At 44.2% G+C, this 22,310-nt stretch overlaps 3 protein-coding genes across 3 annotated transcripts; 1 reads left to right on the forward strand and 2 right to left on the reverse strand.

Moving 5' to 3' along the window:
• Positions 1-413: 413 nt before the first annotated feature.
• Positions 414-11,081, reverse strand: LOC123449440 (RNA cytidine acetyltransferase 1-like). Its single transcript, XM_045126671.1, has 24 exons — positions 10,580-11,081; positions 10,381-10,503; positions 10,037-10,210; positions 9,825-9,935; positions 9,600-9,733; positions 9,425-9,518; positions 9,243-9,341; positions 7,399-7,535; positions 7,228-7,322; positions 6,997-7,120; positions 6,825-6,912; positions 6,608-6,707; positions 6,470-6,522; positions 5,553-5,729; positions 5,403-5,440; positions 3,503-3,587; positions 3,074-3,253; positions 2,877-2,985; positions 2,362-2,431; positions 2,130-2,277; positions 1,577-1,705; positions 1,363-1,488; positions 1,026-1,088; positions 414-944 (listed from the first exon to the last, which is right to left on the reverse strand). Exons 1-24 carry the CDS (start codon positions 10,946-10,948, stop codon positions 696-698), a joined length of 3,075 nt encoding a protein of 1,024 aa, XP_044982606.1. The 5' UTR covers positions 10,949-11,081; the 3' UTR covers positions 414-695.
• A 214-nt stretch (positions 11,082-11,295) lies between these two features.
• Positions 11,296-17,700, forward strand: LOC123449442 (18S rRNA aminocarboxypropyltransferase). Its single transcript, XM_045126673.1, has 10 exons — positions 11,296-11,482; positions 11,758-11,795; positions 14,671-14,720; positions 14,984-15,049; positions 15,301-15,341; positions 15,597-15,733; positions 16,140-16,230; positions 16,601-16,672; positions 17,091-17,197; positions 17,320-17,700. The coding sequence occupies exons 1-10, from the start codon at positions 11,397-11,399 to the stop codon at positions 17,460-17,462; spliced, it is 831 nt and encodes a 276-aa protein (XP_044982608.1). The 5' UTR covers positions 11,296-11,396; the 3' UTR covers positions 17,463-17,700.
• On the reverse strand, positions 17,582-21,162 carry LOC123449441 (aminotransferase ALD1 homolog). The gene is made up of 7 exons (XM_045126672.1): positions 20,920-21,162; positions 20,751-20,812; positions 20,493-20,560; positions 20,278-20,394; positions 19,019-19,081; positions 18,825-18,929; positions 17,582-18,720 (listed from the first exon to the last, which is right to left on the reverse strand). Exons 1-7 carry the CDS (start codon positions 20,940-20,942, stop codon positions 17,800-17,802), a joined length of 1,359 nt encoding a protein of 452 aa, XP_044982607.1. The 5' UTR covers positions 20,943-21,162; the 3' UTR covers positions 17,582-17,799.
• Between the last annotated feature and the right edge of the window lie 1,148 nt (positions 21,163-22,310).

The following is a 22,310-nucleotide window of genomic DNA, read 5'->3' on the forward strand; positions in this document are numbered from 1 at the left end:
TGAAATGCGTGCGAATAACATTTGCCTGTGGATGTTCCGGTCGGCGGTGAACGACGAACGCACCGTTAGTAGTCTGGTGAAAAACGGGTGCAAGCCGTGCAAGTCTTCCTTGTGAATGACGATTGTGTGCATAATTAAAATCTGGGTTCCCCAGTAATTATAGACATGGAAATGCTATAGCAGGACTACCTTGTTTGATTACATCGCATCGGTGCTTTATTCGTCTATAATGTCAGCATGTAGTTGCAGACGCATATGGCACAGATCATGATGCAAACAGACAGGAGGAGGCCGTGACCCCAAGCATCTGCGTTTTGTTCCTTTTAGGATCTTTATATAAACGTTGTCGGTATTTTCAGATGTCCATCACTTTAATCAACAAATTTCCCAACAAAATAAAATGCTGTACAGTCTAGAGAACTGCGAAAGCATATTCCAACAAGACAGGCGATACATCAAAATCATCGTTGCAATTCCAATTGGCCAGTATTCTAATGAAGCAAATGGTACAACAAAATTGAGGCATGGTTGTGCCATAGGGTTTTGGAGAGGTTTGTCAGGGAGATTCTACAAATTATAGCCTGTTTGGCAACCTCTGCCTCCCTCTTACCCCTTCTACTAGAGAGGCTTTGGAGAGGCTTCTCTGGCGATTTCAAAATACCAGGATCAGACCATCTCAATTCCAAGTGGCAGCTTCAAGTCCTATTCTTCTTCTTCTCCGATCTACCACCACTATCTTGTCCTTTCCTTTTTGATTTTTTGCTTTCCCTGTGCTTCTCTTTCTTGTCAGCACTTGTTTTGCTGGATTTTACACTGATAACGCCGCTTGCAGACAATTTCTCATTCTGCAGAGCTTTCTCAATCTCAAGGTCATCTCCTTTAATCGCGTACTTCTGCAATAACTTTGGGTCCACAGCTGCTTCATCCGCGACTCTTCTTTTTTCCTATATCAGGCCCACAGCAACATTTATCAGTCATCCTGCATCATAATTTAACAATGTGGTACTGTATCTCTGAAATCTCACCTTCACTTCCTGAGCTGCTTCGTCAAGGTCTTCATCCATTGATCTGCTAAGTGGGGCTTCAATCTGAATACAACAAAAACATAGCACAAACAGGTCAAACAATGAAGTTGGTAAAAACCTATTCCAAAGTAAAGGACGTGCTCAGTTTTTTATGTGAAAATAAATCACGAACTTTGCTCTGCATGCTCAACATTATAATATGGCGCAAAAAACAAAATCCAAAGAGTACAACAACAACAACAAAGCCTTTAGTCCCAAACAAGTTGGGTAGGCTACCAAAATCCGAAGAGTACATTCAAAAATTAAACTGACAAGAAAATAATTTCTTTTTACTTACTTCCTTAAGTCTCGGTAAGGTTGCTTCAATTTCTTTTCCTGCAGTGTTATTAAGGTAACCGTACAACTTCTTCATTGTCTTGATGAAATTAGATAGAACTTGTTCCCTTTCTATGCCAAGCTCTTCCTGCCAACACAAAAAACATCAGAACTGCCGACCTGTTTGATGTCAACTTCAAAAAGATTGTGTTTGCATGGAATCAACTTGAGCTAACCTTTGTAGCGCCAATGTCTTTGTCCTGCAGACCCATACAGAACAAAACTGAAGCTTGGGCACCATGTAGGGTTACAGGAAGCTTTTCTGAGAAGTACTCATGTGCTAGGATAGGGACAAGATCCAAGATCTACAAAACAAAAATACTCAAATTGGAAAGGTGTCCTCCACATATAGCTATATATAGGTTTACAGAGGAGATTCACTCGGCATACAGGAAAAGTTTTCCAGTTTCATTGGAGACACGCATTTCAGGAGTTAGAATAGACTAAGCAAGAAGAAAAGAAGATAACCTCAGATAAAACCACCAAAGCTCAAAACTGTATAGCTAGAAGGCAACAGTTATATAGATAAGAATTACAACCAGGCACATTAGGGAGCCATGATTTGCAGCGCGGGTATAAAGGGAAAACTGCCAGATGTTGTTTAAGGTTCTGAGGGTCAGTGAGGTCAATAACAACAGGCAGTAGAGATTTTACAGTCTTTCAAGGGAAACATATTGTGAAAACTGTATTCATAACAGAGATGCTCAATTTATTTCATCAAGTTCTTACCAGATGATAATCGACCAAGTTGTTTGAATATGCTTCTAGTCGCTTCATGTCATGTGGCGATAATACATCTCTCAATAACTTCAATGTAATATTGGTATCATGTTCTGAAGGTTCGTAGTGTGAAAAATCTATTTTTGAAGCCAGGACACTAAAAACATAACCAAAAAATATTATTAGACAAACACGTGTATTTTGCTGAACAATATGAAGGTTTTTTGCTATGAAAAAATACCTCATTGCAAGCTTAAAGTTGAGATGCCGGAAAGATGTTCCCAAAAGCCGCCTGAACCTCTGTCTGAAATCTGAACATATTGCTTTCAAAGTTAGCTAGTGCACCAAAAGCGTGTTTCTAAAGCAAAAGCATGATGTGTAACAGAAGCAAGCAATACTACCTTGTGCATCGATCAGCTAAGGCAAAAAAAAGACTACTTTTGTAGCTTATTTGGAGCTGTGGAAATAAGCTGCCCCCTACCCAGCTTATTGTAGAAGCCCAAACTAAAATTTTATTTTAGAAGCCTACTAATTAAAGGTCAAATAGTAGGCTTCTAAAATAAAAATTCAGTTTGGGCTTCCAGAATAAGCTGGGGTATGGGGCCGGCTTATTTCCACAACCCAAAATAAGCTACAAAAGAACTGGTCCTAATCAATTCACCTTCTATTTGATTTTATGTATACAGTTATCACTCAAGAAGCTGCAGTTCAAATGGCCTCGTACTACAAACTGTAACAAGAACTCTCAGGCAATACCTTTATAAAATGGCTCCAAAAATCCAAGTTGAATTGAATCACCAGCTTTGATATCATCACTATTTAAGGGACTCAATGCCATACAGGTATGCTCGCCAGTAACAGCACTCTAGGAAACAGAAATAGCAAATTAATGCACGCCATAAATAGAACAGGGTAACAAAGTAGTCCATGGGGCAATCAGATAAGATCATTACTGGAATCTGGCCCACATAGAATGGATAGAAACTGTGCTTCCTCCAAAACCGGAAAAGCTCTTGTGTCAACCCGAAAGATACACCAAGGTAATGGAGCTTTTCAGGACGACGATCCTCAAGATTAACAAGGAGTGGTGGAAGATTTGCCCTAGGCTTTATGCTCTCTTCTAGCAGAGAAGCCTGCAAGAACATATACAAAACTTGAGTATACAGAGTTGAGGAGGAGCAGAAGCCATACAATAACGGCAGCTGTAATTAAGCAAACAAGGTTATAAAAATCCTTAATTCTTACATAACCAAATACATATAAAACTTGCACAAATTCATATCAGGTTAATTTTGTTTGAAGTACAAAATACCGAAGCAGAACCATGTATATTATAATAAGTGAACATCCAGCTGCCACACAAAGATTTATCCACAAGTTACCTTCTCTGCAGCTTCAGAAATTGTAACATCAGGCTCTTCAACTTCCTCCGCATCTTTAAATACTGTCATTTCTCCTTGATAATAACTTTAAAACAAACCAATAATATGTATTTGTCAATATAAACTGGGAATAGATTAAGCTTAAATACTGGCATTTCTCCTTGATAATAACTTCAAAACAAACCAATAATATGTATTTGTCAATATAAACTGGGAATAGATTAAGCTTAAATAACTTTAAAACAAACCAATAATATGCTATGCAAATACTACCCTTGTGCTATGAAGGCTCCTCTAGTTTGACATGAACTAGCTACTAGGGAAAATCATGCTATGCAAATACTACATGAAAGGTGTCTCTTGCCAGCACCACTCCAAACAACAACATTTATGGGAATGTTATTACCATTACATTTTCCACCCTAGGTTCCCGGGTTGTCCAATCTAACCTATGCCAGACAAAAAGGTTGCCATACGACCTGATACGGAGATACATTTTTACATACAGAATAAATTAAGAAGTAGATGAACACCCTTGTGTTTTCTGGTTTTCTTTGTCATATGGAGGCTCCTCTAGTGCTCCTGCATTTTGAGCTAGATCTTCCAACTGCAGAACTACTACCACTAACTAGCCTGTCCGACCAGAAGAAGGGAGAAGAGATGGTGAGGGTAATAAGAAAAGTGGGGGACTCACTGATGGGAGCAGCTCCGCTAAGATCTGGGATTTGGGAGGGAGCAGTGGTGGTGCTCCGGGCGCAACAGAGAGGGGCTCTATACTGTGGGCTTTCAGCTCCGCTAAGATCTGGGATTTGGGAGGGAGCAGCGGTGGTGCTCAGATCGGGCGCAACAGAGGGGGGCTCTACACTGTGTGGGCTTTCACTGAGTGCGATGGGTATGGTGAGAAAAGATTGTTCCCCAAACTGAAGAAGAGGATTAGGGTTAGACACGTCATAGAGGTATTCGGGAGTATCCCAGAAGTATTGACTGAGAAAATAAGAGTTTCTCCAATACAAGCAGTACGCAGATCCAGGCATACTCAAAGTATCAGGGCAGTGCACACCTCTGACTACTGTCAGGGCCCACCTGCAGTTTAGCGCTAAAAAACAATATACTCCTCTGACATGGCAATTTTCTGAAATACTGGTAGAACGTACACCACACCCATCACTAGGAGCGAGGACAAGGCTGACACATACGTAACCACCTCCTGAGCTGTGCGTTGCTGCACTTTCGGGGCTGGCAGCGCTTTCCTAACATGGGTCACTGCCACTGCACCGTGGAGGGGGTGATGAGTTCCCACATTACAACAAGCTAGGTGCCACATTGCTGGGCTAGATCGCATGGCACAAGAATGCCAGAGATCAAGGTTCAGTGAATGACAGTGAGGAGTGAGATACGCCTGCTGTTTTATCTACATTCATTTCCAAGGGAGCAATCACACTACAGCCACTGAACGCTGTCATCCGCTCTCGCGAGCAGCATCTTTGCCTCATGATCCAGGGTGAGCCAAGTCTGCTCCCTTCGATCTACACTGTTTCTGCACGATGCAGGAGACAAAGTCCATCTCGACAATATGGGCCTGCCATTACTCTCTCCATCACAAAATGATATTACTAGCCTACTATTAAGTGCACACAAGTCAAGCCCACGTGGAAGCAAGCCAAACGCCAACAACAGCAAAAAGGACATTAAAACCACTAACAGAGACACTGGGGCAGAATATGTGATCTATTGTTTGGGATGGTACTGAGCAAAGAAGCAACTACAGAATATATGCCCCATTTCCTTTCTTGAGAATAACAACAGCCTAATTAATCATCAAATTAAACTTAAAAGAAACTGCAAGAGCATCAACTGATAAACGCATAGATGTAGTAAGAAAAAGAGTAGTGTATATAACCTTGATAAAAGTTTAACAGCAGCAGAACCATACCCAAGCTGCGTTAAAAAAGAGAACATTAAAACAAATGAGTGGTGTTTTTCAGACATTAACATGGAGTGACATTAACATAGGTACTGAATCACATCCAATAGAGGCAAAAAAGCATACCCTCAGGGCACTTGGATGAACAGCGATTCGTACTATTCGCGCTCCTGATAGACTGGGAAATACATTGTCTTGAAATTGTTCACAAAACTTCCATGGAATTTGATCACCGGAAGGTGCATGGCCCTCATTTAGGCTTCTGATAGCTGATTTTCGAGATATTTGTCCTTCCAGGCAAACCTGAAAATTCCAAACAAGCTCAACAACTTAAAATGCTGAGATTGTGTGTATACACCATCTAGTATGATCTAATCTCAATTGCTAGATGAACTAAGTGGATTGTCCATGCCGTGAACGCAGAAGGTATAGGAATACAAACAGACCTTGAATCGTGAGTTTAATCAGTAGCACAAAACCAATTAGGTCAAGTAAGACAATAGCTATAATTTTTGACAGAAATGAAATAAAGCTGTGAAGCAGTACAGCATAATATTAGAAGAAAAATAAAATTGAAAGTAAAAAAGAAATATATTTAAGTTAGGTCAAATCAAACGGTACAAAAATCTGATCCAGATATGTCTGATTTATATTTACAGTGTGTTGTGCATCTGCGGCATACAACAGTAATAGGAAGAAATCATTACTATGCTCATTGCGCCATCTAGCTTGTTAACGCTCCAATTAAGTAAAAAACAGAATAACTTATAAAGGGTACATGATTTCAGGTACGAAATATGTACTGTTTATGTCTAGTATGTGCAGGCAGTGATTTAACACTTCAACAGTCAACAGAAAAATTCCAGTTTGCTCAACTACAAAACTAAGGTACTGTAGGATATTTTGTTCAAACACACGCGATCCCCATTAGACACAAAGCTAAAATAGGATACCAGTTTAAGATAAAACTACCCAATGGCAATCGTCGAGAGAAAAATTCAATATAAGATAATCCAAAGATAATCAGGATAAAGTATCCAAACCTGAATCACGCACAAAATATCCGGGAGCTGGTTTTCGGACTCATTAACTGGGCCTAAAAGATACAGAATATGTGTTAGTATAGAGTAATAATGTTACTATAATAAAGAGGTGAGGTCACAGAACAACTTGGTCCCTACCAAGCAGTACAAAAAGGTGATGTGCGGGTGCATCAGCCATTAATTGCAAGTCATTGGGTGAATTTTTGTAGTGAGAAGCAACATAAAGTGCCATCATCCGCTGAAATATCAAGTACGCAGAATAAATATCGATTTAGAGACATGTAATGCAGGTATACTTAGATATCTATGTTAATGCACAGAATTACAAGGAACACATAACATTTTTAGTTCATACCTGTAAAAATACCTCACTCTCCTTGTGATATGAGAAAAGTGTGTCCCGGTTGACATAATACAGCTGGCAGTGTTCTGGATGAGGTAGCCTGAAGAAAACCAGGTTTGTTTGCTAAACATACAGCGGTACAAGAAAATAGATGTACAACACCACAAGAAACAACATGACATACCTACTGATATTTGGAATGGAGTTTGCAAGATCCAAACAAAGTAACTCATTAAGCCAGGTTTCAATAGGGTCACCAGAGGCATACCTAATGGATTCATTCAATTCAATCTTTTTAAACAGCCTGCCTACAAGCCAAAATAAAGCAAAAGGCATGTGTAAAGCATCCAAATATGCAGAAGGTTCTTTGAAATGTGGACAACTCATTTTAAGATGAGAGTAAGCCGACTCTTACTGGAACTTGGTCCATCACTTGAAGCTGATGGCTGGCTTTGGGATTCTAACTGCTGGAGGAGTTTCAAAGACAAGGATCGGCCTGTCCCTTCATACCTTTAACAGAAATATCCAGAATGATCACCCCCATAATTTATGGTTATAGAGCATTAGTAACTGAAAGCAATCATACCCGTTGACAGTGGAAGATAGGAAAACAAGATATGGGCCAAGTAAGGCTTTAACAATTGGCAACGGAATAGCGGCAGCTTCATCGATAACAAGAAGCTCAACTTGAGAAAGCTTTCCATGATCATGTGGTTTCAAATACTGCAATCATTAGAAACTTTAGAACCAATTCACCGATGCTAAGCAAAGTGATGTTCAACAGTACAAAATATGTCTACAAACAAGTAGGATATCAAAAATTCCAGGGTTGGGCGCAGGTAAGCTGGACCTATGAGGCCATAACTAAGCACATGGAAATTCCATGGACGGACTGTGAGACATTCGAATTTACAAGGGACTAGCCCAGAAAGCACTAACATAATAAAAAAAATTGGCCAAATGATGGTGCATGAACTACAGAAAAGACAAGTCACATGCAAAAAAGGATACAAACCACCAAACTAATTACCCAGAAAAAGTAAGCTTTGACATAACATGACCTTATGTCACACTAAGGAATCATCAATATGAGTGTTCAAGATTTAGGTCATGAATAATACCCTTCTAAAATCAATTATACATATTAGATGACATGCTTGCATATGATCAATTTTACATCACCAGCAATATTGCACGTGTAATGCAATTTCATCAATAGACCTTATAAGAATATAATCACAACATCGCGCATTACACGTGCAATATTGATCACCCTCCAGCACTTATGGAGATAGTTAAGTCCAGTGCCAAAGCATTGGTATGGTAAAAAAACATTGCATGATGCAAAACCTCATCAACAGTTTACATTTCAACTTCAAGAAATTCACATGTATTTCTCTAACATATTACATGTAGTTAAAAATTAAGCTACCAAATAATCACAAACGCAAGTGTCTACATCCCTCCCTTTCCAAACCATTTCTGCATTGAATGAGCCCCAGTTAAATTAGTTTTTGGAGACGATTTGAAATCAGATGAAATTAAGGGTAATTATTACTCCCTCCATCCTAAAATAAGTGTCTTGGATTTAGTACAAAGTTGTACCAAGTCCGAGACACTTAGTTTGGGACAGAGGGAGTACAAGAGTAAGGCATAAATGTAAGCTTAATTTCTCATCTACAGATCTGAGCTTTTGGATGGAGAGATAGTTTGGATCAAACCTAACTTGCATTTTTATTAGTACAGCTATAGATTAATAGATATGAGTAGACACTTAATAAGAATTAAGCAATAGTCATTATAGCACCTAGCAAGGCTATAGGGTTCCAATCCTCGATGGCTCTTCAAGTGTTTGATTATTGAATATCAATCTACTAAAGGAGATAACTCAATCAATACCATGTTTTCATCTGTACATCATCAAGCAAAGATGAATTATGGTTCTCAGGAATAGCAGAATCTTGATAAGTAAATAATCCAACTAGTTGCCACCATTGTCGAGGGCATAACTGTGTAAGGTTTATCTTAAAGGAACCAAAGGCTTTTAAGTTCTTGCTGAAGAAATTTAACTTGCAAGGTTTTCGAGGGAAGCAGGAAGCTAAAGGATCCCTTTCAAGTTTCAACATTAGACGCTGAAGTCCTTCACCAATTCACTAAAGGACAGACCCAGTGCATAGAAGCTCCCACACAAGGTGGGTTCTGGGGAGGGATTATAGGAACCTAGTCTTACCCCTGCGAAGTGCAATGCAGAGTAGCTGGTTCGAACACAGGACCTCTTTGCACAAGTGGGGAGGAATTCACCACTTTGCCAGGCCTGCCCTCTTCTTCACCAATTCACTATGAAGTTAAATTTTAAAAGCTAAACATCCCAGAAGGACCAGGAATTGGTAGGCTGGTAGCAACCAAGTAGTAATTTTAATGATTTATCACCTGGATTGTTTGACGATGTTGCTTATGGACGTTTATTTGTATTATTGCTTTCCTGAGATTTGGATCTGAACTCTTCACTACATCATAATGCAAATGCTCCTGAAAGGGGGGAATACAGCACAGATGTGTTCACATAACATATATTTAAACTTTAACAACAAAACAAAATATTAGACATATACCTTGTACTCCATTGCATTTATTCCTTTGCAGACAAAATCAAATAGTGTATTTAAGTTCTCAGGACTTGGAGCGGTGACAAATATATTTGAATACCTACAAAGACAAATCATTAGCCTCAACAAGAGGAACACATGAAATGAAAAACATAAATAACACTACTGAGTTAAGCTTTACCCAGCTGCGATGGCTCCAGCAATAGCAAGACCAAGGGCAGCTGATTTCCCACGTCCACGAGCAGCAAGCAAGGCAACCGTGCTCCTAAGGGACTTGTCCAAAATAGAATCTAGGAAATTGATAACAGCTTTACCCTGCGTATATTGTTTTTCAGTTTGAGTTTATGACAACAACAAAAAAAACATAACAAAGGAAATTTTGGACAGGGTAAGAGGCAAATTGTACCTGATCCATTGTGCAACACTTTCCGATTAAAGGGCCAACCGGGAAGTCTTCACGGAACTGATCTTTTAGGTCTTTCAACTCTCGTTCCCTTTCAGACAATCCCTCAGAATCCTAAACACATGGTGATAATAAAATATGCATGTCTCAGATGACCAAATAGGCACAACTAGAATCTTCAAGAAATGCATAATTTCACCAGCTGAACTTCATACCTCATTCTTTGTAACTGGTTGTATAAATTTCATGTGAGATGATATAGGCAAAATGTTGAGTTCGTCATCCATCACAATACATGATTTGCATGACGCTATGGACAATAAGAACCGCTCGTTGAACCTTGTGGCTGCCTGGGTATGAGACTCTGTTCGGAACCTTTCGTGAACGTCCTGTTAGCATAAGGCCCGTGTAAGTTTACTTTACCTTAGCAGGATAGGGCGGAAACAAATAAGCTAATCAACAGCATTGAATCCAAATTTATCCTTGTTTGCTCACAAAATTGAATCAGCTATGGTGAAAAGCAATAGCAAATGAACGTGCAACAGAAAACTGAGCTCACCATGACCATCGTGTAGAGACTGGTCAGCGAGGAGAGCGAAGAGAGCAGCAGGATGACCAAACCACCGCCCTCAACGGTCTCAATGGTCCTGGCCAGAAGGTTGGGCGTCAGCGCCTCGAAGTCCTGCAGAGAGCAAACACACAGTTAGTTCCAGGCAGAGCAGCAACATTCATCAGCAGCCTGTGAAGCTATCCCATACCTGCAGTATGCACATGCCAAACGTGTTGCCGAGGACCCTCTCCGAGTCCTTGTACATGCAGTAGGTGATGTCGGAGGTCTCGAGGAAGAGGGAGAAGGGGTCGGCCTTCTCGGGGTCCATGAGCCCGCGCTGCATGAGCTTCTTGATCTGCTTGGCGCGCTTCTTCCTGTGGCTGCTGATCTCGAGCTTGTTGCGGTAGCACCAGAGCACGGAGGGGCGCGACTTGACGCGGGACTTGGCCAGCATGTAGTTGAGGTTGACGATCTGGTCGCGCGACTTGTCGCCGACGATGATGAACATGGACCGCTGCCGCTGCCGCACGCCATTCTCGATCAGCGTGCGGATGCGCTCGTCCACCTTCTTCCTCATCCTCGCCGCCGCCCGCCGGTTATCTCTGGCGAATGGGGATTGGGGGCTGGGGTTTAGCTAGGGTTTTCCCGGCTGCCGGCGTCCACCTAATTGATATGAGACGGAGAGGAGGAGAGCGGAGCGGGTGCGTGGACGGCCGGATGCGGGTGCCTTCGACGGTCCAGATTCCCCCATTTCTTTCTTCTGTCGAGAGTGGTCTCTGTCTCTGGCCTCGTGACCTCGTCGATGGAATGGGCTGGAGAACCGCGGCCTGCTAAGTTGGGCTCACAGCCCAACCTTCACGGTCAATTTGGTAGGCCCGGACCAACTTCGTTAGGGGCCCCATTTGCAGAGGCTATACGTGGGCTCCACCGAAGAAGTATTCTCAGGGCTTCCTCTCCCGAGCCAAACAACGCCGCCGCCGCCGCAGCCGCCGGAAGAGGTGTTCGCCGCTGGCAAGTCTTCGAGGATGGGGTACCACCGCAATAGGCGCGGGCGTGGATCCTCGTCGTCCTCCTCCTCCTCTTCGCGCCGCACCAAGCAAGAAGCCTCGTGGTAACTCCACTTCCTCCGAACGCTTAGTTAGTTTCCAGTCCAAACAGTTCTGCCTTTCTCTAGGTCTCTGCTTAAGGGCCTGTAGGATTTTGCTTGAATTTTTTGGGCCGTGGATTTTGCAGTCAGGCTAGGTTTTACTCGTGTTTACCTGATCCCAGTGATGCAGAGAGGATGAAATGTATGCTTCAGTTGGAATTGCGAATTTGGATTGTGATGCCAGCATCTTTTATTTTTACAAACGGCAGTATATAACGTTCTTTTATCTTCAATTTCAGCGATGATGCTCCTGGGACATCACTTCCAAGGCAGGAAGGTACAAGTTCCCTGGAATTTCCTTCTTGTTTAGGGATATATCTCTTGCTCTAAACGGGCATATGATTGATAAATTGCTATGTGGGATTGAGATATATGTGCATGAAAATATACCGCCCATAAAGTGTCGTTAGCATGCAGTGAGTTAGGGTGTGTTTGATTTGGGAACGAAGTGGAATGGAATGTCATTGTTCCATTCCTGCTGGACGCCTTACCCACTTATGCCATGGCTGCTCTGCTTCTGTCGCCGGCTCTGCTTCGGGAGCTGGACGCCTTGAGGCGCGCTTTCCTGTGGAATGTGGCGGAAAGGGCTTCCGGTGCGCAATGCCGGGTGGCTTGGGATCGTGTGTGTCGTGCTAAGGCTGAAGGTGGATTGGGAGTCCGAAACCTGGCGGCCCAGAATGAAAGCCTTCTGTTGAAAATGATCCACCGTCTGCACTCTGCCCCCCGATCAAGGTGGGCAGCCTGGGTCTGGGCTGTCGCGGACGGTCACTCTCTTCTGCCGCGTGGTGACCGTGCGCTGGGCGAGCAGAGGGGGGGGGGGTGTCTTGGCTCGGCTGATCCCGTTGTACCGCGCTCTCACCACTGTTGACGCGGGGACGGGCGCACTGTCTCGTTTTGGGCCGACCGCTGGCTGCCGTGCGGGGCTCTCGCGATGGTCTTCCCGGCTCTCTTCTCGCACTCCACGGCCCCCGAGGTGACGGTGTAGCAAGTGTGGGCCGAGGGTCTGCACAGTTTCCTCGTCCCGCGACTCACACGCGTGGGGGAGCGCGAGCTGGCTGCTGTCTTGGAGATCCTGGCGATAGCCACTGTCAGGGTGGGCGGTGACGAGTGGACGCTTGTCCATGTCGCCGCGACCCGGTGTCGGCTTTCTGCTAGCTCGATCTACAAAATGCTTCGGTTCGGAGGCGTGGGCACTCCCTACGCGGCGCTCGTCTGGGGAGCCCGAGCACCATCGCGGGTGAAGTTTTTCTGTTGGTTCCTGGTGCAAAGCCAATTCAACACGCTGGACGTGTTGTTGAGGAAAAACATTGTAGTTGCGGACGCCGTTGGGTGCCCCATCTGCTCGGAGACGTTGGAGTGCGCGGATCACCTGATCTTCTCCTGCCCTTTTGCTAATGCGTTCTGGAGGGGGATTGGCATCTCCGTCGCTGCCATGTCCGTTGACGGTCTGGGATCTCTGGCGGAATCTGCTGGCTCCGTGGTACAGTCTGCGGGCGGGTTCGCCATGCTATGCTGCTGGCAATTATGGAAACACCGGAACGATGTCGTGTTCCCTTGCTTGAGCGCTCAGTTGTTGCCTTGAGGATGCGCTATTGTGGCGTGTCCGGCTGCGAGAAAACTGTCGGTCCCATGTTGATATTTGGCTAGATGCGCTCTCAGCGTTGTCTGGTTGATGGGGGCTGTCACTACCCCCCCCCCCCATCGCTCTCTCTGAACCTTGATGTAAAACTCTTCATGGTGCCTCATGTGCGCCTGTAATCATCTGGGCGTTTGCCCTCTGATTAATATACAGGTGGCGGAACCCCCCCCCCCCCCCCCTCGTTTGAAAATTAAAAAAAAAATGTTTCATTCCACTAAATGGGTTGGTTCCGTCTTTGTGTTTGGTGGTGGTAATTCGGAGGAATGGAATGGTTAGATTTTGGTGTTTGGTTTGAGAAATGGAATGGAATGGATTTGTTCGTCTCACCACTTGCATGCTTTTGCTTATCAGAGTGCATAAGCCATCACATTGAGGGAAATTCCTGAATATTTCATCCAAAGTTCTGATCAAGATGCTTATGAAATTCAGCTTAGTATTGCCCACTCTCTTGGACTCAGAAAAATGCTCCTATTAATAGAACTTTTCCAAGATGCAAAACCACTATCGCCCAATAGCATTTCACAGTAAAAGTTTGCAAGCGGTTCAAGGAATTCAGCACACCGCATACGGCCATCACTGTGATGCCTCATGTATGCTTGTGCTTATGTACAATTCACTGAACTTCAGATGCAGATCGCTGAATGATCTTTATAGCTCAGCCCGGAACATCTTGCTCAGTTCCTTCGCAGCAACCCGCACCGTGGCCTCCACTGCCGCCAGATCTTCGGTTAGATCGCGGAGGCGTAGGAACGCGCTAAATCCTTGGTCAATGTCATCACCAACTCACCCAACCCGCGGCTCACCACTCTGTCTCTACACCCTTGAAGGAGAGGCGGATCCGCACGTCTCAACCGCTACTAGTGAAGAAGGGGCTGCTGCTAGATGCCCTGTGGTGCGGCGAGAGTGAGGGCTGCGGTGAGAGCAATGGAGGTGCATGGGACAAGCACAAATCGACCTCCGGGCCGCCATGGCCATTGAGGGAGAGAGAGAGAGAGTGGTGAGCCGTGGGCTGGGTGAGTTGGTGAGAAGGGTGGAGAGACACGAGTGCGAGAGGCCGGTTCCACGTGGTTCCACCGATTTGGAGGAACGACCGCGTTAGGGATCTGGGGTGAATATTCGCTCGGTGGGGACGACCTGGTTCCATTCCAGTTACGTACTAAACACAGGAACGAGTCCTAGGTGCAGGTCAGACCCATGCCATTCCAGTTGGTGACTGAAACCAAACACACCCTTATTGTTTGCTGGTACGGTCACCTAGGGTGAGTGGGCACTCACCATCTGAATTCCCATTCATTTATTGACTAGAGTTATTTCATAGGTTACAATTTATATGAATTTAATAGCTCATAAATTATAGTACTACTTATCGAATGCAACTTTGCAGTTATATAACAATGTATGCCGCTGTCACATCCATATTGGGACTTATGAGCTTCATGAAATTGCTTTACAGTTTACAACATTCCTGAAATCTTAGTGTTGAACTATTGATTATGATATTTTGATTTTTCAGACAACGCCGAAGAGGAATCTAATAGCCCAAAAATTCAGCTTGCAATGTGGGTAGGTATGATGTTTGGGGCTAGTTCTTTTGGGTGGCTTAAAAAATAAGCTGCCTCTCCCCAGCTTTAAAAATAAGCCGCCCTTTAAGTTTCTTCAGACTTCTAAATTGGTTATCCCATAACTAGTTTAGTGAATATAAGAGGCGGCTTATGGAAAAAGGGAGGAGGCGACTTATTTTTTAAGCTGCCAAAAGAACTGGCCCTTAAAATTGTTATTATGCTGCTTATTTGATAGTGTGTGTAAGATCTTGTGTTTATTTATAGGACTTTGGGCAATGCGATGCTAAAAGATGCACTGGTCGTAAGCTTTCAAGATTTGGGCTGTTAAAGGTAAGGCACCACTTGGTTCACAACGTCTAAAATCCAAAACCCTTTCCCTTCTCTCAAAACCAAGGTACATGCTAAAATGGAAAATAAGAAAAAGTAAACTACACATACTGCATGCACATTTATATGGAGTCATCAAGCTGATTCTTCTAGGCTTTTGGTAAATTGTACTCTTATGACATGCTTTTGGTTAAACTCTTCGCACTTCAAAGAAGTGGCAATTTTCTCTAATAAGTTTGTTGTTTGTCTTGCAGGAGTTGCGAGTTACTAATGGTTTTGGTGGTGTTGTTCTCAGGTAATGTATAAGATATGTGATAGAAGGAATCATGTGCTACTCTTTGAAGCTTAGCCTTGTGATTTCGCAGTTTGGTTATCCTGTATAAATTTGTAAAACGTTGGTTACTGTGAAACTGTGACGCTAATTTTTGTGATTTCTCTCAGTTTGGTAGTCCTGTAAAATTTTATAAAACAAGCTAAAATTGCTCATGTAAACTTGGTCTTTGAGATGCATATTTTCTCCAGCTGATTGTTTTCCTTCTTTTGCTTTCAGCCCTGTTGGGACACATTGTGTGTCAAAGGAAGATCATCCTATCGTGCAACGAAAAGGATTGGCTGTGGTTGATTGTTCTTGGGCACGTTTAGATGATGTCCCTTTTGTGAAACTCCGTTGTGGTGCTCCTCGTCTCTGTAAGATCACCGTATTTAAGTAAATCCACTAAGGAGGTGCATCATTGGTGTCCATTTTGATTTAGAAATGTGGGATTATTTTCTCATACCTGTTTTGCGTGAACTGCACATAACATACCGTTAAGATGGCTCCATAAAAGACTCCTGACTTCAAACTAGTTATTATTTCTAAAAATTTCATTGGGCCGTGCATTCCTTTAGGTCAAAGTTCCAGACTCTCCCTGCTCTTCCAGTTTAGATTTTACGAGTAGAACATAACTTTGGCATGCTTTCACAGAAAGATCTTTTTTTTACCGTGTTTCTGTTTACCTAAATTAGGTCAGTAATTAGTTCCTGTCGCAAGGCTTTGCCTCCTGTAAATCGGTGTGGATTCATTAAATTGTACGTTTTATTCTACTGTTTTCAGTGCCATGGTTGGTAGCAGCAAACCCTGTGAATTATGGCCGGCCATGTCAGCTTTCCTGTGTGGAAGCTTTATCAGCAGCCCTCATAATATGGTAAATTTTCTAGCCTCACTTATCAAAAGTGTTTGTTAAGCTATTGGTGTAGATTAAAAAAAATCTATCATTTGGTGCTTTCAGGCTTTGAGCTATGATATTACTTCTAGGCTTTAGAGATGTAGTAGTTTGAGCATTTTGTTGTTGACGAACTAGTTTAGTGCCTATTTTTTCTCCTAACGGTTCAGCTAAACTGTAGGTCTGAATTTATAGTGTGACATATCCAGCTTGTGAATTCATATTTCAGGATAGTGCTACTCCCTTTGATCCATATTAATTGTTGCTGATTTAGTACAAAATTGTACTAAATTGGAGAGAGTAGTTATTTTCTGCCATGGTTTCAGCTTATGTTATAACTATATTTTGGCAGTGGGGAGGAAGAGACAGGAGAACTGCTGCTTGCAAAATTCAAGTGGGGTCACTCATTCTTATCACTTAACAGGTCAGTTCACTAATTTTTATTTCATATTACATGTAGGTTTGTAGTGAATTTTAGACTGTGTACACCATTCTACTCATTTGTGGGTAGTGTAAACAATGAGATAGTTGAATGTACCATTGTCCTGCAAGACGCAAAACCCATTGACTGTTATTACATAGATGAAGCAAATTAATTTCTGGCTATACACGCAAAACTGCTGACCTAATCACTAACAATCAGTGATGGTGCCACGATAGGGCACATTTGATGCATATTTTAGTTTATCCATCGTTCAATCATCTTAGTTTGAATGCAATACCCAAATTGTGCACTAACTGCCTTTACATTATCTTGCTTGGATTCTTCACACAGAACATGTTTCATTTACGTAATGTATTAGGTCATGTTTTCACATTATTTTCCTTGTAACAATATGCAGGGATCTGCTCAAAGCATACTCCAAGTGTGAAAATGGCACTGAGATAATCAATGTGCAGAACTCGTGGCTGGCAAGTGCATCGAGTGTTCCAAAGTCACCTGTAAACGGTAATAATCACATCACATCTCAGTCTCTCAGAGCATTTGAATTTTTTTTCGACAGCTATCGTACTAAGATCGGGTTCTGCCGATATTGACTTTTTCCCTCATTATTATATTGTGCATCACAGTGGCAGATAAATCACACGCAGGATCAGATTCTGAATCTGACGATGGCTTGCCCCCTCTGGAAGAGAACATGAACCACTTGGACCTCAGCGGGGATGAAGAAAGCGAAGAGGAAAGTGAAATTGAAAACGAAGACACGAAATGATGTTTGTGTGCCCGATCGAAATAAGATAAGGTGCCTTGAGGTGTTGGTCGTGGGTCTGAAGACAATCTATATGTCTGTATACTTGCATTGCCTGCTTGCTTCGCGTACCAGTTTATGTATTTTTCTTTTGAGGGATTCGTGTATGAGTATATGTAAGCGTAAACTGTAAACACACACACTCTTTGAGAAGATGAGTGCGCTTTTTAGACTATATAAATGTTGCCATTATTGTTCCATATATATATACTCCAATGAGCTTTAGAGCATACATAAATGATTGTCCAGCACGTATACATGGAGCCAGTATACATATAAACTGCTTACGCGTCGGCGTATGTTAGGCGAGGAAGGTGGTGAGCCTGGCGCATGCCTCGACGAGCCTGTCCTTGCTGTTGAAGGCGCTGACCCTGACGAAGCCCTCGCCGCCGGGGCCGAAGCCGCTGCCGGGGACGGTGATGACGTGCGTCTTCTCGAGGATCTCGGCGAAGACGTCCCACGAGCGGCGGCCGGGGAAGAGGCGCACCCAGACGTAGGGCGAGTCGTCGCCGCCGTGCACCTCCTTGCCCAGCGCCTGGAAGGTGGCCACCAGCACCCGCGCGTTCTCCTTGTACCCGGCCACCACGTGCGCCACGGCGTCGCGGCCCTCCGCCGTCGCCAGGCACGCCAGCCCGCCCGCCTGCGCCACGCTGGAGGCGCCGTTGAAGCAGGTGGTGACCACGCGGTCGAAGTCCCGGGCCACGCGGGTGCCGTCGGCGTAGAGCAGCTCGTCGGGGACGACGGCCCAGCCGAGCCGCACGCCCGTGAACCCGGCGAACTTGGAGAAGGAGGAGATCTCGATGGCCACCTCCCGCGCGCCGGGCACCTCGTAGATGGACCGGGGCTTGCTGTGCTTGTCGTCGTCCTCGCCGCCGTCGCCGCCGGGGGAGACGTAGGAGGCGTAGGCGGAGTCGAAGACGATGATGGAGCCGTTGCGGCGCGCGAAGTCGACGAGCTGCCGCAGCTGGCCGCGCGACGCCGCGTGGCCCGTGGGGTTGTTGGGCGAGCAGAAGAAGATGATGTCGGTGCGGCGCACGCGCGACAGGTCCGGGAAGAAGCCGTTCTCCGGCGCGCACCGCATGTACTCGATCCCGGCGTACCTGCCGCCGGACTCCTCGTCCGCCGCCGCCGCCCCCGTCTGCCCCATGATCACGCCGTTGTCCACGTACCCCGGGAAGGTGGGGTCCTGGACGGCGATGGTCACGTCCCGCCCGAACATCATCTGCACAAGGAGAAACAAAGATGAGATTTACATATAGCTAGCCATCACTGAAACCACGTCCGGCCGTGTGGAAGCCAGTAGTGCTGGTGGTAGTTTTGCTGAACCTGAAGGCGGGCAATGTCGCACTGTGCCCCGTCGGAGATGAACACCTCGGTGTCTCGTATCCCCATGTTTGGGTATACCACGTCAGCAATGGCCTTCCTCAGCGACTGCATGCATGCACGCATGTGTTGGTTAATTATCTCTTGTTTTGGTGAACCTTTTCTTCAATCAAGAGTACGTTACGGCAGCAGATTACCTGCTGGCCTTGCTCCGGCCCATAGCCTTGGTACCCTTCAGGAGTTGATAACGCATGCGCGTACTGCAAAAAAAATCGGAGAAAAATGTGTAAGCTAGCCATGGAATTTTATTACCATTTCTATCACCACAGTCTTTCAGAAAAATATATATGCATTACATTATGAAACGAATAATGGAGTACGAGATTCGGAAACACTGTTAGTGTACTTATTCGAGGATTGGGCGGGTTGGCCAGGTGCAGATGTAGTACAACAAATATGTGCAGGCATAGAGCGATCACAAATTGCCTTACCATAGACTAGTATCACATGTAGGGTCAAATTAATAAAGCAACCATGCACATGCAGTGTGGGACACCTTATCCTACCGTCATCTATCTCCCGTAGCCAATCCGAGAACGATGATGGAAGTAAGTACCCCCCCTAAATAATCTTCTCTTACCCACTTTGTAGTACTGCCCAGATTTAGGGGGTTGTGGCAGCACAGATGAGGAAAAGATTCAGACACGATTGACAAAGAAAGAAAGTTTGCGTACGTGATGGTAGGCATGCAAAAAATGTTGTAGAGTAGCATGTAAAGAGACCGTGAGATAAGGGTCTGACAAGTCAAATTTGATGTGGTGGCATGATGGAGCTTAAGAATCTAGGCACGATTGCACTAGCTAGCCGGACATCACAGACGACGACGTGTAACGACACGTGGTCTCCTTCTCTTCTTTGCTTGGGATCGGAGAAAGTTCTTCTATGCACGTGTACCGGTGTAAGTCCATATCGATGAGATGTAGAGGAAGGATCGACAATATATTCTTGTCAGTGACTTGTAGTTAATTAATTAGTGTAGTTGGTGAGGCATCTTGGCCGTTGCAGTGCCATGAATTAACCACGTTCATGTATATATTACGCCAACCATTCCGTTTGTATATATATACGTGTCTTATACTGTTATACATACATATAGATCATCAGAAATGTCTGTGCAGTTACTGGGCATTTGCACATATGCATGAAATAGACCGAACTCCCGTGTTGTATTTGGCTAGCAGCCTCGCACTGTGGGGAAGTTATGATGAGATCACGATAAGAAATATGTGAGGGAGTATCTCGCGCACATTTGATGTGGTACCATTTTCTGCTATAGAAGCATAAAACGGATGGAACGTCGATATCATGTGGCTCAATTTCCATGCGTATATAACTATATATATGTTCAAGAGTAAGAAAAAAAGGAAATCAGAACCAAGTGAAAACAGCATTATACCTCGGCCATAGCCGATGTGACGATGCTTGGTATGGGTTGGGTTGTGTCGCCGATGCCCAAGCTGATGACCTTGGCCTCTGGGTACTTCTTCTGGTGTGCTTCGCGCCTCATGCTAATCTGAACCACATAACCAAATGATGCCATATTAATTGGTTAGTTAGTTAGTGAGGAACATGCATGCTGAAATGGCAGTGAAATCCCTGAATCTTCTGTACCTCCGCGAACAAGTAGCTGTTCTGAAGCTTCTCCATGTTTGGATTGCGAAGCACGCTCGTCCGAGAAGCTGGATTATTAGGACGCACAAATTCAGAGAGGGCCAAACATTAGGGGTCGGAGATGGTACGAATACTACTGATGCTACAAGGATCAAAGAAAAGAAACCATGCCGCGTGCATAAATAAAATAAACAGAGAGCGCGCCTACGTACGTACTGCCAAAAGGAAAAACAAATAAACACAGTACGTAACAAGTACCTGGTCCCTTCTTTGCAGGAGGTGCAACATCCAGCGGAAGGCCAGCCTGCTTCTCAAGCACCCTGCTTGGATGATCAAACGGAACAACAGAAACAGCAATTACACACATGATCAAATCAAGGTCGATCCGTTTCATGCACGCAAGCGATCATATGCAGTAAATATATACTTGGAGATCATGTTGGTCGGCATGATCGATCGATGTTGGAGCAGAAACGTTGGACTAGTAGTCAGAGAGAGCCTCTTGGTGCGAGGTTCTATTGCTAGCAGCAGCAAGAGGTAGGCAGCTCTAGGAGGCAAGGCAAGAAGCAATGGAGCTCCGGAGTGTGTCTATAGAGCTGGAGGAGCAGACACGATTAACCAACCAAAGGTGGCAACTGGCAAGAGAACAATGCGAGCAACGCTGGGTTTTATAGAAGAGCTTCGGAGCCTAGCTAGCGAACCGGCGTTGAAAAGTAGCCCTTGCCACCGGCCGGCTGGTCCACTTTGAAAAATGCCGTCCATGGTCGGAAGCAAGCTGATTTTCATTTCAAGGAGACGCGATCTCGAGCTGCTTAGGCAGTCTTCGGCTAGTCAGGGTTTGTCCCCCCCTTGGACAATCTTGGTTTGGGGCGTCCACACCTGCACTGCCCGAACTGCGCCAGGTGTACTAGTGGACGAAAGACTAGATGAGAGTAGATGTATGATTTTCCTCGCAAGGGTTGTGGTCCATCGTCTCACCCAAGAAACCGTAATTTGGTGATATTTCAGATGTTGAAATCTTCTTATTCTGGAGGTGAGAGTTTCAGAGCATGGCTAGCTAGCTACCTAGGTGAAGAGTAATTTGCTTTTGTAGCGGTGGGTTGACGAGCTGTTCGGATCATTAAGGCCGACTCGTTGAGCTCATGCTCGTTAGGCTCGATTCGTTAAGCTTAACAAGCAAAAAACCCTGGTAGGTTCCGTTCAGTTAAAGTTTGTTGAGCTCAAAAGTGCTCTATTGTTTTTCAATAGGCTATGATGTGTTATGGCCTATATGATTATTACGAAGCAATATGGTGGCTACGGACGGGGCGCCTAGTTTGATGCCTTCCATGGGTCGATTAGATTAAATAGATGGACTGAAGTGCCATCGAAATATTGTCACATGAGACAAAAATATGTTTCATGTTGTACTAATAAATGAGCTTAATGAGTTGTTCGTGAAACTTGTTAGCTCGTTCGTTAGGTTTGTTAAGCTTAACGAGCTGTTTGTGAAACTTTTAGCTCATTCGTTAGGCTTGTTAAGCTTAACGAGTGAAAATAGTGATTAGCTATGTTTATTAAGAAAAAAACTACAAGCTTAACGAGCAGAGCTATCAAACGTTCATTAAGCTATTGACGTGGAACATTGGTGCGTCAAATCTATAATCCAAGACAATGCATTTAAGAAATCAAATATTAATATTTGTCTGGCCACCAAAGGTCATATGAAGGGTTCTCACCCTAAAAGTCAAGCTCCAAACAACATCTTTTAATAAAGAAATGATGCATATACTAGGTTGTGGATCTAAGCGGTAAAGATAAAGAACATGTCCAAAACAG

This window comes from Hordeum vulgare, chromosome 4H (genome assembly GCF_904849725.1).
Source record: "Hordeum vulgare subsp. vulgare chromosome 4H, MorexV3_pseudomolecules_assembly, whole genome shotgun sequence".
Taxonomy (NCBI): Eukaryota; Viridiplantae; Streptophyta; class Magnoliopsida; order Poales; family Poaceae; genus Hordeum; species Hordeum vulgare.